Source organism: Leptodactylus fuscus, chromosome 3 (assembly GCF_031893055.1).
Source record: "Leptodactylus fuscus isolate aLepFus1 chromosome 3, aLepFus1.hap2, whole genome shotgun sequence".
Taxonomy (NCBI): domain Eukaryota; kingdom Metazoa; phylum Chordata; class Amphibia; order Anura; family Leptodactylidae; genus Leptodactylus; species Leptodactylus fuscus.
In genome coordinates, this window is record NC_134267.1 from 139,837,366 (window position 1) to 139,853,937 (window position 16,572).

Consider the following 16,572-nt stretch of genomic DNA (forward strand, 5'->3'; position numbering starts at 1 on the left):
GGAGACTGGTGTGGAGCGATCTTAGACTCCGCCTCCTCCAGCAGAGCCAGCGCTGATTGGCCGAATTCCGTACTCTGGCCAATCAGCACTGGCTAATGCATTGTATTGGCGTGATGAAGCAGTGCTGAATGTGTGTGCTTAGCACACACATTCAGCTCTACTTCATCGGGCTAATAGAATGCATTGGCCAGCGCTGATTGGCCGAATTCCGTACTCTGGCCAATCAGTGCTGGCCAATGCATTCTATTAGCTTGATGAAGCAGAGTGTGCACAAGGGTTCAAGCGCACCCTCGGCTCTGATGTAGCAGAGCCGAGGCTGCACAAGGGTTCAAGCGCACCCTCGGCTCTGATGTAGGAGAGCCGAGGGTGCACTTGAACCCTTGTGCAGCCTCGGCTCTGCTACATCAGAGCCGAGGGTGCGCTTGAACCCTTGTGCACACTCTGCTTCATCAAGCTAATAGAATGCATTGGCCAGCGTTGATTGGCCAATGTATTCTATTAGCCTGATGAAGTAGAGCTGAATGTGTGTGCTAAGCACACACATTCAGCTCTACTTCATCGGGCTAATAGAATGCATTGGCCAGCGCTGATTGGCCAGAGTACGGAACTCGACCAATCAGCGCTGGCTCTGCTGGAGGAGGCGGAGTCTAAGATCGCTCCACACCAGTCTCCATTCAGGTCCGACCTTAGACTCCGCCTCCTCCAGCAGAGCCAGCGCTGATTGGCCGAATTCCGTACTCTGGCCAATCAGCACTGGCTAATGCATTGTATTGGCTTGATGAAGCAGTGCTGAATGTGTGTGCTTAGCACACACATTCAGCTCTACTTCATCGGGCTAATAGAATGCATTGGCCAATCAGCGCTGGCCAATGCATTCTATTAGCGTGAACTGAGTTTGCACAGGGGTTCTAGTGCACCCTCGGCTCTGCTACATCAGATTGCTACATCTGATGTAGCAGTGCCGAGTGTGCATCAGATGTGTAGTTGAGCAAAACTGACTCAGCACTGCTAAGTCTCTGCATTCGCATAGGAATGCATTGGCCAGCCTTCGGCCAATCAGCGCTGGCTCTGCCGGAGGAGGCGGAGTCTAAGGTCGGACCTGAATGGAGACTGGTGTGGAGCGATCTTAGACTCCGCCTCCTCCAGCAGAGCCAGCGCTGATTGGTCGAGTTCCGTACTCTGGCCAATCAGCGCTGGCCAATGCATTCTATTAGCCCGATGAAGTAGAGCTGAATGTGTGTGCTTAGCACACACATTCAGCTCTACTTCATCAGGCTAATAGAATACATTGGCCAATCAGCGCTGGCCAATGCATTCTATTAGCTTGATGAAGCAGAGTGTGCACAAGGGTTCAAGCGCACCCTCGGCTCTGATGTAGCAGAGCTGAGGGTGCACAAGGGTTCAAGTGCACCCTCGGCTCTCCTACATCAGAGCCGAGGGTGCGCTTGAACCCTTGTGCAGCCTCGGCTCTGCTACATCAGAGCCGAGGGTGCGCTTGAACCCTTGTGCACACTCTGCTTCATCAAGCTAATAGAATGCATTGGCCAGCACTGATTGGCCAGAGTACGGAATTCGGCCAATCAGCGCTGGCCAATGCATCCCTATGGGAAAAAGTTTATCTCACAAAAATCACAATTACACACCCGATAGAGCCCCAAAAAGTTATTTTTAATAACATTCCCCCCTAAATAAAGGTTATCCCTAGCTATCCCTGCCTGTACAGCTATCCCTGTCTCATAGTCACAAAGTTCACATTCTCATATGACCCGGATTTGAAATCCACTATTCGTCTAAAATGGAGGTCACCTGATTTCGGCAGCCAATGACTTTTTCCAATTTTTTTCAATGCCCCCAGTGTCGTAGTTCCTGTCCCACCTCCCCTGCGCTGTTATTGGTGCAAAAAAGGCGCCAGGGAAGGTGGGAGGGGAATCGAATTTTGGCGCACTTTACCACGTGGTGTTCGATTCGATTCGAACATTGCGAACACCCTGATATCCGATCGAACATGTGTTCGATAGAACACTGTTCGCTCATCTCTAGTTAGCATAGCTTGATGTATACTTACCTTATACTATGTGACTTTCTTATATTTACAACACATAAGGGTTTGAGCAGGTATATGACAGTCCTAGGTGAAGCCAAGACTTGATAGTGTGAATTATTGAATGTAGCTGTCTGCTATTCATTACAGCTGTATTGTTGGATTTTTTACACTTGAGGAAGAATCTGACACTTGGGCTTTAATAATACTATATAATTATAAAGACAGGTGATGACAGTGGTCGTGTAATAACATTGATCACTTTCATTAATATATACAACCTTGGTGCACCATACCTTACAGATTTACAGGTCTCACCATATTTAATTTGCCTCCTTCTGACCTTGTGCCATATGGGAGCAATGCAAGTAAAACATGTGTTCTCGTGGGAAATTCATGCCCTTGTTCAATGCACAAAATCAATAGCAATATTCTGAATTGTGTTTTCTGGAAGCCTCCATCTTATTTACTAAGTTTTATATTTTCCTGTATATGAGTAAATTCCTGCAAGGCTGTGAGTTAATCTTTTTGCAGTAACTTTCAATCAAAGATAAAGATTGTGATTTATGAAGGTGGAGATAGATTTATTTGTTTTCTGACATCAACCAACATCAACTATGGAAACTTTTCTTGCACACTAATAGAATTAAAACAAAACAAACAAAAGTTAGAATTTACCGAGAGACTTTTCTTCATATTTCTTTAAAGGGACACTGTCATGGTAACTTTTGTAGCATCTGTTGCTGAAATGTGCAGTCAAAAGTAAGAGATGCAGCATGAGTTGTCCCATTACAAGCGCAGCTTATGGCATCATTTGGTTGCCTTTGGTTGCTGAATCTCTCTTAGATGACTTTGGCAGGAGATGCAAGTAAAAATTCAGTTCTTGAAGTTGATGTGTTGAAAAGAAAAAACAAGGACTAAATCATGATGGCTAGATGACAAATCACATTTAAAGTGGCTGCTCTTTTGGAGTGTTCATGGTATTCCTGGTATTGAATAGCGACAGTGATGTCTCGGTGCTGTAAAGTGTTAATGATATGATGCTGGGCATGCAGGGCTCCCTGGAGGGCTGAAGGAGGAGCAGAAGTAAATGTGGTCCATAAGCAAATCAGCTGTTACCTGCTGAGTAATAAAACAAAAGTAGCAGTGGGTGACGAGGCCCTCCAAGGTCAAGGGCCCCATAGCAGCTGTACATTCAAGCTATCACTTGCCATTTTAATTTGACATATTTTAACTTGGCACCGCTGATACCATATGTGAGAACGTTGTAATGTTGGAAGTAAACTGTTTAAGTTGTAAGGAGAGATTTTGTAAATCAAGGGGAATTGATAAAGAAAATGTTAACAATTTTAATTATTAATAGATAGACCTATATACTGTAAGCTTAAAGTCTGCATTCAATTAAGTATCAAGTATAATGAAACTATTGGGTGATTTACAACAATGACGTTTTGAAGAAATTGTGACATTTTCATCTCTACCCCAGTCCCCCAACTTCCCCCGTGTGCATTATAGTAGGGGCAAAATAAAAATCTATGTAGGGGCCAATAGAATAATGCACACATTTATGGTCATCTTTGGTTTACTAATGTAAAGACCAGAGATCTTCTCTGCGATTACCTATCTATAATGTCTAAATATAATTGATTCAGGTTATAGATACACATTAGGCAAATACTGATAATGTTTAAAAAGGTTCCAGTATGCAGAAAGTCTACTCATGTTTATAAGGCCAATATGAAGATGTTATATCTACTCTGGAGCTTCATGTTCTAAGAATATAACATCATTCTCTTCCCATTCTGTATTTATTGTATGAGTAGGTTATTAAATAGACATAAAACTAAGAAAAATAACATTTAATGAGATTTTATTTCAAGTAAAGCACCATTACCTGATGTGTGACATAGCAACAATGGACCTTGCATTGCCTGATACTTGCTTATCGTACTTACAATGTTTTCGAAACCAAGATATTTGATTTCATATATGAAGGACCTTGTGTCATCTGGGAGCAATAAGAGTCAAAACATAAACTCTCAAGGGAAATTCATGTACTTGTTCAATGCACAAAATCGATACCAATATTTGAATTGTGTTCTTTCAAAGTCTTCAACTCCTACACTAGGTTTTTAAAGTCTTGTGATTTGTGAGAAGATAAGCACTGTCCCCTTAGGTCCCACATAAAAATGAATTAGTCTTTCCCCTGAAAAACTAGATAGCTGAATACCAAATATAAGGCTGCAGTAGATCAGATGGTGATCGTTCATGAGTATGACTTTTCTGTTGATTGTGATAGATTGTACCTTGAATCTTCATAGGCGAATGAATCAGTCAGTTTGTGGATGGTACATAAAGTAGTTCACTTATTTTTATTAGCAAATGTTAAGGTTTTCTCATAAACCAATAAATACATACATCTCTCATGTAATGCTCCCTTTTGATAGGTACATTTCAGCGCCAATTTACAGTTACTGCAAAGTCATTTATTTTTTGCTTCTAATTTAGTAGTTACATACTTCTTTGGTGGTAGACATCTCCCGGACTACTTCTGTTCTTGGTGCTCTCTTTAAAGCTCTACTGCTTAGGGCTCATTCACATCTCCACCCCTGGTCTCCATTTTGCAGGTTTCCGTTTCCTGCCCAAAACTGGGCAGGAAACAGAAACCTGCAGGCATTTTTCAAACCCATTCATTTGAATGGGTTTGAAAAGTGTCCAGTCGTGAGCGCCCGTGAGCTTTTTGTGCTCTCCGCGGCTAAACCGTTTTTTTTTTTTTTAACTGGACACAAAGTTGGACATGCAGGATTTTGTGTCCGGTTAAAAAAAAAAATGGGTTCACTGCGGAGAGCACAAAACACTCACTGGCATTCATGGCCAGACACGGTCTGTCAGGTTTCCGTCTTCTGTCTGCACAAGACGGAGACCTGAGAACGGAGAGCGAGGCACAGGTGTGAACCCAGTGTCACTTGCCATGGAGACAGTCTGTTTAGTGGTGAGAGGCCATTTCATGGGCAATGTAGAAATAGGGCAGGATGGTATGGCAGACTTGGGTTTAGAAACTTTCATGAACTTTTCCTGCTTGGCTTTATGACCACAGAAATGCAATGATAATATAGAGAATACATGAATTGCACATGAATAAGCAACCTTCTGTCCCAGCTAGGTTATAAGGATAGTAACAGATCCTTCACGTACATCTCCACCATATATCAGTCATATAAATTTTTAGCCTAATAATACAACAGATAAACAACATGAAGGTAATGATATCCGGATGCCACAACATTTTTGATTACTTAAATTTGGCTAAAATTTCTCATTTATTTATTAAACTGGCTACAATGTCCATAATGGTCCCTATTTACCAAACTTGCAGTTAATTTTTCTCATTTTTTTAGTACTTTGAATTGCCAGCTTTCACATCAGTTAGAACAACACATCTACTACAAATTTCTCCCTTTATCTGTCCATCAAATCATCTTTCTTTCTATCCGCTTTTATTGTCTTTCCTTTGGACTGTAAGCCTACACTAGTATATCCAGTCAGTTTAGCGTTCAATAAAATGAATGAAAAATGTAAAACCTTAATTTTTTGTCGTCAGTTCTTCAATAATCCCATGTAAATTCTAAAGCCATTCATGTAGAAAGTGAAAGCAGATGTTGCGCACAAGTTGTCTGAAAGTTAAATAAAAAAAGAATAATTTGCACTTGTAAAAAGAAAAAGATAATGTCTTACAATATTAATCACAGGATGCATATACACATGTGGTATTGATGTTTTTCAATACTGTGGTCAATGAGGAATAGCTCAATAATTTGTAATCTATCTATCTAGAAGTACTGCAAATGAAAATAGATTTTCCACATTTTCTTAGGCCCCATTGCCTCAATTCATTCCATATTATTCTCTATTGTAAGACAAGCATGAAATGCTGCAAAGTGTAATTCACTTATTTGTACTGCTTCGCAGTTAAGGCTGCGTGTCTCTAGGTACTCGTACCATGATGCATTTCCACTAGAGAAACTCAACATTGTCTTCCCCAGAAAGCAGCAGCAGAAAAAAAGGCACCTAGAATCTGGTGTGTTTTCCGGTAGCCCACAGCTTGTCACCTTCAAAGCCACACGTGGCACCAGGTCATACATTTTAATTATATAGCGCCAACATATTCCGCAGCACTGTACAAATTGTAGGGTTCACGTACAAACAAAAAGATACATAACCAAGAAATGGTCAGTTCACACAATGGGACTGAGGGCCCTGCTTACAATGGTTTAGTGTCCCCAGAATTAGGATGATAATATTCTATTTTCGATTTAGCGGTGTTATCCCCTTTATATGTAAAACAAAAATGAGGTTAAGAGAAGAAACATATATATATATATATATATATATATATATATATATATATATATATATATATATATATATCCTGTCAATGTGTTTCAGGTTAAATATATTTATAACACTTAAGACTCAACCTATTAATTTGATTTTATCTTGCTCAAAGGGCCATTTTTAGCCATTTTCGGGCTGCAGTACAGGATTATAAATTGACATTTTTAGATACGGTATTATAATTCTTCACAGAAATAGTAGGATAGAGCAGAATTAATTCAGAGCAAAATATTTTTGACATAGTGATACTTTAAGAAGTTACTTTTGGACTGCCAATCCATATTTATATATCCTCAGGGCTTTGAATCTACTTAGATAAAAGTTCCAAAGTCATCAGGACATACTTACGCATCATTCTGACTTTTTCAACAGACCAAGCTGAGAATGCCAGAACTCATTTCCTATGTAATTCTTGACAGCTGTCACTAGGAGAAAGCAATCTCCTGTGCTCTATCACCTGGATTTACAATTGTGTCCCCAGGTAAATAGTAATCAAGCAATCCTATCTATGGCACAGATGTTCAGACCAGCCAACTCAATTCCTTTATCAGATCTTACATGACACTGTGACATATATATGTACTGTATGTATAGATTTTGTTCCTCATATACATTGTACTTACATTATATATTTCCTAACTAATCACTGTAGTCACAAAACAGTATAATAAATGCATATATTTTTTCCTGCACTCCTTGAAAAGAGCAATTGGATTATACAGTAAGGCCCCAGAACCTGACAGTTTTCAGCTTTTAAAGCTTTGCAATATTATACACTGGTCTAACTCTCATCGCACACCTATTTCACTTCTGGTCGTCAAAAATGAAGAAGGCCTTCAATGGTCTGTCTTGGAGGTATCTTGCTCATGTTCTTAGAGTTATGGGTATCATGGGCCACTTCCTGTGTGTTCTGCAAGTGCCTTACTATGAACCTATAGCTATTTAAAACTTACAACAAATTCCCTGTCTGCTATTAATATTTGTTGCGACAAGCGCCAAGGCTGGCTCATATGCCACACCCTTTGTCCTTGCAATCAAACCTTTGGCTATAGCGCTCCGCTTCAATCCCAATATCTCAGGCGTGCACAATGTGGGGAGGGAATATCAAGTTAACCTTTCTGCAGAAAATGTGACCCTTACAATTATTAAACTGCTTCTTACACTGTTGAACCTATTTCATATCCTGAAATTATAAATTACAACATCCCCCAAACTAGTAGAAGCTCATTGCCATGAACTTTTGCTTTCAAAGATTTGTGTTCACTGTAAAGCCAAAATATGACATGCCATTTGTATTCGATGTTTCAGTATGATTTCGGGGATATTAAATGTATATAGTATTATTTACATTTTTCATAATTTTAAAAATTTGTAGACCAGGTGTTTTTGGATACAGGGATACGTATTGTGTAAGTGTCTCAATAATTATTAACTTTTATATGTATTCTAGGGAAAATGGGGGTGATTTGAACTTTTACTTTTATTTTTTTAAAATGTTTTAATTTATTTTTGTTATTGCATTTATTAGACCCTCTATGGATCTTGAACTCAAGGGGTCTGATAACTAATTATTTTTTCCAAATCTTTATTTAAGAATAAATACATAACAGCAAACAAAAACAGCAGGTCTGATCACTAATGCATTGCAAAATATCAGCATTTGTATGACAGGCTGCATAAAACAACCTGCAACAAATGCATGCCAGACAAGCCTGGGAGCCTTCAATAGGCTCTTGGCTGTCATGGCAATGGAATGCTGTCCCCAGATTTTGTTCCTGATGATGGCGATCCTCACCAAAATAGCAGCATGCATGCTGAGAATATGGCGCCTCAGTCTGCTGTATAATGTGCTCCTGAGCGGCCACCATATTTAATTACCCGACACCATACTCTTAGGGCGGATGACAGGAAGGGGTTAAAATGGTTATAGTACCAATAGTTCTTTATTACTTCCGTACTCTGCCAACTCTGGTGACATCCTTCTCTCTGACAGGTTTGCAGAGAGAAATCTTCCACTATATTTGGACACATAAAAGACTGGATATTCAGAGATGCATTATGTATTTCCATAAAAGAATAGGAGGCCTCTCCCTAATCCTTATAAATGCTATATTACTGTTCAACTGTCTCAAGTTTGCTCTGTCTATAATGCTACAGTTTGCCCATAATGTGTGCCATTAGAATTATCTCTGGTGGCTCCAGCCTCCCGCCCTGCTCCAGTTTGGTTTCTACAGTTGTTTACTTACCCAATCCTGTCCACTGCTAACATCATAGATTTATGTTACTAATATCAAGACATGATTCCATTACAACTTATAGGATCCTGTATAACATCTACTTCTGATTTTTAATAACCCCTGTCTCACTGGCATGTCTCCAGAAACCCTCACTTTGTGGAGACATGATTTCTTCCTCAACAAACATGTTGTTACTAAGGAATATTTCATCTGTAACAACATGCCATCCCCAGCTGAGACCTTTCGAACCCTTGAGATATTTCACTTTTTACATGCTCTTATACCAACTATGTCTACCATGCAGGCCACTAACTAAGATTGTGCTTTTTCCAGGCCACTAATAGTGGTTTACTTTCTTACATACATTTTGAGTTATAGCGAGATGGGTGAATTAGACATGAATTTTCCAAATTGTTTGGTTTCTAACCCCTTCCCGCCGATGGCATTTTTTGATTTTTGTTTTTCATTTTTGACTCCCCTCCTTCCAAACCCCATAACTATTTTAGTTCTCTGCTCTCAGAGCCATATGAGGTCTTAATGTTTGCGGGACAAATTTTTCTTCAAGATACTACTATTAATTATTTTGTACAATGTACTGGGAAGCTGAAAAAAAAATTCTGAATGGGGTGGATATGAATAAAATATGCATTTGTGTGACTTTCTTAAGGGCTTCGTTTTTTACAGCATTCACTGTGCAGCCAAAATTACATGTACTCTGTATTCTGTGTTAAGGTACAATTCCGAGGATACCAAATTTATATGGTTTTATTTACATTTTAATCCCTTAACAAAAATCCAAAACTGTGTTAAAAATTTTTTTCTTCTAAAAGTCGCCATATTCTGACACCCATAACTTTTTTAAACTTCGGTGCACAGGGATGCATAGGGCGTCTTTTTTGTGGGGCCAGGTGTACTTTTTAGTTCTTCCATTTTGGGGACATACTATTGCTTTGATCGCTTTTTATTCAAATTTTTATCAGAGGCAAAACAGTGAAAAAACAGTGGTTTCGCACTTTTGACTTTTTCTCCCGCTACGGCGTTTACCGTATGGGAAAAATATTTTTAGAGATTTGTAGAGCAGGCGATTTTGGACACAGGGATATCTAATATGTAGGTGTTTCAGAGTTTTTAAGTACTTTTATATGTGTTCAAGGGAAAGGGAGGTGATTTGAACTTTTAATATTTTTAATTTTTGTAATATTTTTTACAACTTTTTTTTAGCATTTGTTAGACCACCTAGGGGTCTTGAACCCAAGGGGGTCTGATTACTAATACAATGTATTACAATGCTAATGCATTGCAAAATACCAGGGTTTCTATTGCAGGCTACCTAATGTAGCCTGCAATAGAAGAAATAGAATGACAGGTCGGGGAGTCAAAGCAACGTGACGCTGGCCCCGGACTTACTCTGGGTGCTGGCAATCACAGGGAAAATGTCGGCACCCATGCTCTGCCGGGAAATTGATCAAAGCTGCCCAAGGCGCTGGAAGGGTTAATGTGTGCAATCGGAGCAGGCACCGATCGTACTCAATTGCACTGGGTGTCTACTGTATATCACAGTGTTCAATCCACTCCTGTCGTTGGCTCAAAAAACTGCAGCAAATCTGCAATGCAAAACACTTACATTTTATACTGTTCCATTCAAATGCATGTAACTTGCAGAAATCTATGTGTTTGCCACAGAAATAAACCCATTCATAATCAAAGCAACTGATTTTCAATCACAGACATTTCAACAACAATTCTGCCATATTTGAATATACCCTTTAAGAAATCAAAACTCAACAATAAAACAGATAAAAATCTAATTGCACCTGAGGCTTCGTTCACATCTGCGTCGGTAATCCGTTCAGGGAAGTCCACATGGGGACCCCCCGAACTGACTACCAAACACATTGGCAAGCGGTGTGAAGTGAAAGCATCTGGACCCCATGGACTATATTGGTGTCCGTGTGCTCTCCGCATGGTCTCCGTACGAGTCATGTGGACAGGAAAGTAGATTGTGAACTACTTTTCTGTCCGTATATTCCTTGCGGAGACCGTGCGGAAAGCACAGGGACCCCATTATAGTCTATGGGGTCCATGTGCTTTCACTGCCCATCGCTTGCCAATGTGTTCGGTAGTCCATTTGGGGGGGTCCCCATGTGGACTCCCCCGAATGGATTACCGACGCAGATGTGAACAAGGCCTGACTTAGATATGAATAGGAGTATTTACTAAATCTTCCACCATGTCATGCCAAGACTAGAAAAGAGAGCTACTATATAATGTGACTACAGATGTTCATTAGCTATATATATTATACAATAAATGCATTCAGAGGGAAATATTTACTTATTGCTATGTTATACTGTTAGAATTTATACTTTGCAAACTGGTGGTAACTTTAGTCCTACTTTCTCTAACTTTACTTTAATGATATATTGAGTTATTCCATTCACCTATATATGCCATACATATGTATAAGATGTGGAAGCTGTGACCCAAGTATAATGCTATAGGGCCAATGACTGCTACATTTACTGTTCAATCTGCAAAGACAGTTTGTTTGATTGGAATGGCTGTTTTTGACTGGTACACAATAGATTATGGTTACTCTTAAAAATCCTATCTGACATTACATATATGCTTGACTTTGAATTTGAAGTTTTCAAATATTTCTGACATGATATGTCAAAGGATGAATGCGTGAGAAGTGAGCGGCTTCAACCAACTTTTAGCAAAACATGTCAGGAAGAACTTTGAAGAAAATATGTTACAGCTGAGAACGTTTGCCTTTCTTTCCTTATATCTTAAGTCCTTTATACAGTAAAGGCCAAATGTCACAACTACTGACAAATTTTAAAAGGATCTTAAAATGTTTCTTGATGAAAATGTATTATATTTCATACTATAAGTAGTATCTATACCATTATAGTCAGGCTATATTTACTTTTATCTTACAGTGGTAAACTGCACAGATCCTGGTTTTGTGGAAAATGCAATTCGCCATGGACAACAGAACTATCCGGAGAGTTTCCGCTATGGAATCAGTGTGACATATCATTGTAAGAAAGGCTACTATCTTCTAGGATCATCTGTTCTTAACTGTAAGGCAAATGGCTTATGGGACAGATCATTACCGAAGTGCATCTGTAAGTATTGCGTGGTCACAGGGCATATAAAAAGAATAATGTTTTACAAAATATTACAGATTTTTGCTCTACAGATAAGATTTAGTGTGTTTCATGCTCTGAACAGTGTGCCTTGCTTGTAGTGAACCAGATAAATGTATAAAATATGTAAAACGTATGACATTATCATTAAAATATATATATATATATATATATATATATATATATATATATATATATAAAAATACCATATTCAGTTAATTGCTTTCAAATCTTAAAGTATAAAGAGGGATAAATATTCAGAAACAAAACCCTACTAGGAGGGCATATGTGTATAAGTGGAATACTTGTATCAGCATCACAAGTACTATATAAATTCTAATCTAAGTATCACATGTACAGTAATATTTTCACAATCATGTCCTATATTTTTCTTGAAATATTATATCTGAATGGAGTAATAATACGTTACAGTAGTTGGTGATTTTTTTTATACTGCAGAGCTCTAAGGGTCTATTAACACAGTGGAAACTAAAGAAGAAATTCCTCTTCATTCAGGCGGAATCTGTGGCAAGATCGAGCAGAACGCTTTTTACCACGACCTGCTGCGATCTCTGCCTCCCATTGAAAACAATTGGAGGTGGATGCGGCAAATTTCTCTGTGTGAACAGACCCTTAATCTGCTATGCCTCATAAGCCACAGACAGAAATAATAGTTTGGCTGCCTGAATTTCACCTACAGAAATTTCTTAGGTTCCCCTTATAGATAGCTTGGATTTTTAAAAAAAAAAAAAAACTGTGCAAATATCCTACTTACTCAGGATTGCATTAGAGCCCACTAAGACAAAAGGGAATACATTTATAAAGTTACATAGATGGCTTGGTCTACCTTAAAAATGATCTTTCTTACTTTACAAATAGAGATCAATGCTTATCTGTGTCAGGTATTGCACTTCAGCCCTTATCCCTGAAGCAGACAACTCTTCTAAGTACATTTTCTGTATGCACACATTAGATCATTGCTGGTTGAACTTGTCAGTTTCGGTGGGACCAGCCGAACATCTAATGGTGTATGGTGGTCTTTTGATTCCCTCACTGACTGATAATATCAAAGGAATGAAGGATGGGGCCTGTTGAATTTCAATGCCCAATCCTTTTGTTCTCAGGTAAATTAAGCTGTCACCAATTGAAAGCATTTGCTCATGTATATAGAAGCCTGGGGGGAGAGCTGTTGGCCATATGAAGGCCACTTTTAGTCCTTTGTTTGATTGATAGTAATATGTAAATTTTATGTAAATTAAATAATAATAATTTACACTATTTTATCAACCAAAGGGAATATACTGTATTTTATGCTTATATTATACATAACATGATTAGCAACATTTGCTTCCCTATAGTTTGTAGATGAGTTTCTCTATTCAGTGCTAGGAATTGTATATGCTGGAAAGTGTTAGCATTTTTGTAGATGGATATAATGTTATGTGACAGATTTACTACTCTGAGTCACATAAAATGCATCCATTGTACTCAAGCATCCATGTTTTGGTGCAAATATAGGATGCAAAATAAATCAGACTTGAACTAGTGTAGAAAGAGAAAAATTGTTCAATTCTAACAAAATTAACCAAATATATAATTACTGTGATAAACTTAAAGGGATTCTATCATTAGAAACCCTTTTTACAATAAATACATGTAGGAATAGCCTTAAGAAAGGCTATTCTTCTCTTACCTTTACTATTCTGATCTGCGCTGCCATTCCTTAGAAATATCTTCTTTCTTCCTTGTGTAAATGAGTTTTCTCGCAGCACTGGGGGCATCCCCAGTGCTGCTTGGAAAGTCTCCAGCAACAGCCAGTCTTCTTCTCTGCATCCACCTTATTCTCTTGCGCTCCTTCTTCTATGGGTCCAAAAGCACCAACTGTGCATGGCCGTAGGCCATTTTCCTGTGGGGCCAACAGGAGAGGCCACAAGAAAATGGCTGACAGACATGCACAGTCACCACAGTCAGCCATTTTCCTGTGGCTTCTCCTGTTAGGCCCACAGGAAATAGGGCGACAGACATGTGCAGTCGGTGCTTTTGGACCCAAAGAAGTTGGAGTACAAGACAAGAACACGGAGGCATTGAAGAAGACAGGCCGTCGCTGGAGAGTTTTCAAGCAGAAATGGGGACACCCCCAGTGCTGTTTGAGTGCAGGAAAATGCACACAGTGCTGCTAGAAAACTCATTAGCATAAGGAAGAAATAAGAAATTCCCCAGGAAAGGCAGCACCAATCAGAATAATGAAGGTAAGAGAAGAATAGCCTTTCTTATCCTCGGACACTGCCTCCCCCACCGCCCTCTCTTACGGAGGTCTGCATATTTTCACACACTACCCACCCCAACAATAAACCTGGTGGAGGTGTAGGCGTCCTCCTGTCAGATAACTGCTCATTCACCCCAATCTATCCGCTACCTGCCCCCACTCCCCTCCTTTGAAGTGCACTCTCTTCATATCTACTGATAGTAACAAATGAACAAATTATTTTGTTTAGTATAAGGTTATGCACCAAAGTGAAACAAAATAAAGATTGAAAAAGGTGCACTAAAATGTAACTTTTATTGGTAAACTTAAAAGCCAAATAACCACACGATAGGCAGTTTCCAATAGACCGTACATGCTAGTACATTATGTGTGAAGGGATGTGTGTGTGTGTTATCTTAACCAGTTAATTACCATCTCTGGCTTAATTGCTTTAGTGCTGGATCAGGCAGCTGCTGTTCCAGTATAGGAGTGCTTTGTCTTTTCTGTGTGAATCCTATAAAGGAGGTGTAGAGGTTCCCCTCAGTGTAGGTTCTGGCAATAGAATTATTACTGAGATAGAAGTTCGGAGGGACCCAACCTTATCAATTAGGGATTTGAACTAGATTGTTTTGAGCAATTCAGGCAGCATTCACACACAGATCCCCAATTGCCCTACATATACATGACAATTTTATCGTGTGGTTATTTGGCTTTTAAGTTTACCAATAAAAGTTACATCTTCATATCTACTGACCCTCCAACCTCCAACTGGCCGTCATATACCGACCGGCAGGACCTACCGCTACCTTCATCGACCACTTCACCACCTGGCTTACACACTTCCTATACACAGACACCCCCACCATCATCATGGGCGATTTCAACATCCCCATTAACACAGACCACCCACACACACACACACTTCCAGCCTTCTGTCCCTCACTGCCTCCTTTGATCTCTCTCTTAATGGTCCTCCTCTGCCACTCACACAAAAGGGCACACGCTAGACCTCATATTCACCTGCCTCTGCTACATATGGAGCCTCTCTAACTCTCCGTCCATGCTCTCTGACCACAACCTGCTGACATTCTCTGCCCTGTCCTCTGTAATAGACATCCCAACCTCCAAACCAACACATCCCCGCAGGAACCTCAACCACCTTGACACCTGCACCCTCTCAGACTCTCTCCTACCACTCGCTGACATATCCTCACTCTAGGACACAGGTGCCACTGCTGCCTTCTATAATACTACTGTACAATTACCTCAACCCTTGACTCTGTGGCTCCCTTCACAAACACCAGAGCCCGACCGATCAATGAGCAACCCTGGCACACTGACCTGACTAAAAAACTGAGACATGCCTCACGGGTTGCATAACGCCTCTGGAAGAAAAGCCACTCCCAGGAGGACTTCCTCAGTTACAAAGAGGCAGTTCTCGCATTTAAGAATGCACTTACCTCTGCAAAGCAGATCTACTTCACCACACTCATATCTACACTATCTCACTATCACAAACAGCTATTCACTACCTTCAACTCCCTCCTCCGTCCTCCTGTGCCCCCTCCGACGTCACTTATCTCAGCTGACAACTTTGTCTCTTACTTCAAAACTACAATTGACACCATCAGAGACAGTCTCACCCTACACCCCCGGCAACCACTGTACCCAACTGCTCACTGCTCATCATCCTTAACCTGTTTCTTTACTATCACCGATGGAAAAACTCTTCTCCCTAATCTCCAAATCTCACCTCACCTCCTGCACGCTTGACTCAATCGAGTCACATCTCATCCCCAAACTCACTAAAGTCATCACCCCAGGCCTAACCCATCTCTTCAACCTATCCCTAACCAATGGATCCTTCCCCTCTGCCTTCAAACCCTCGACCCATCCTCTCCAGCCAACTATCCTCCCATCTCACTGCTCCCATATGCCTCAAAGCTACTTGAGCAACACGTCTACTCTGAACTCTCCTCCTATCTCTCGTCCAACCTGCTCTTTGACAGACTACAGTCAGGCTTCAGACCCTCTCACTCCACTGAAATTGCCCTAACCAAAGTCACTAATGACCTTCTAACCGCCAAAGCCAAGCATCATTACTCTGTCATTACTCTGTCCTCCTCCTCCTCCTTGACCTCTCCTCTGCCCTCTCCCTGACCTCTTGTTAGAAATTCTCTCTTCTATTGGTATCTGAGACTTGGCCCTTTCCTGGATCTCCTCATACCTCACCGACCGCACATTCAGCATCTCCCACTGGCATACCACATCCTCACCCCGCCCCCTCTCTGTAGGTGTCCCCCAAGGCTCCGTCCTAGGACCCTTCCTGTTCTCCATCTACACTCTTGGCCTGGGCCAACTCATAGAATCTCATGGTTTTCAATACCATTGCTATGCCGATAACACCCAAAATATACATCTCTGGACCAGACATTATCTCTCTGTTGGCCAGAGTTCCAGAATGTTTAGTGGCTGTAGCCTCCTTCCTCTCCTCCCGCT

General features: G+C 40.3%; 1 protein-coding gene across 2 annotated transcripts in view; it reads left to right on the forward strand.

Annotated features, from left to right (window-relative positions):
• Positions 1–16,572, forward strand: part of CSMD1 (CUB and Sushi multiple domains 1) — a 1,381,920-nt gene that overhangs the window by 1,289,666 nt on the left and 75,682 nt on the right. For both annotated transcript variants that reach the window (XM_075268411.1, XM_075268410.1), the window contains one exon: positions 11,619–11,807. In XM_075268411.1, the coding sequence (XP_075124512.1) occupies positions 11,619–11,807 (189 nt within the window). The remainder of the gene's footprint in view (positions 1–11,618; positions 11,808–16,572) is intronic.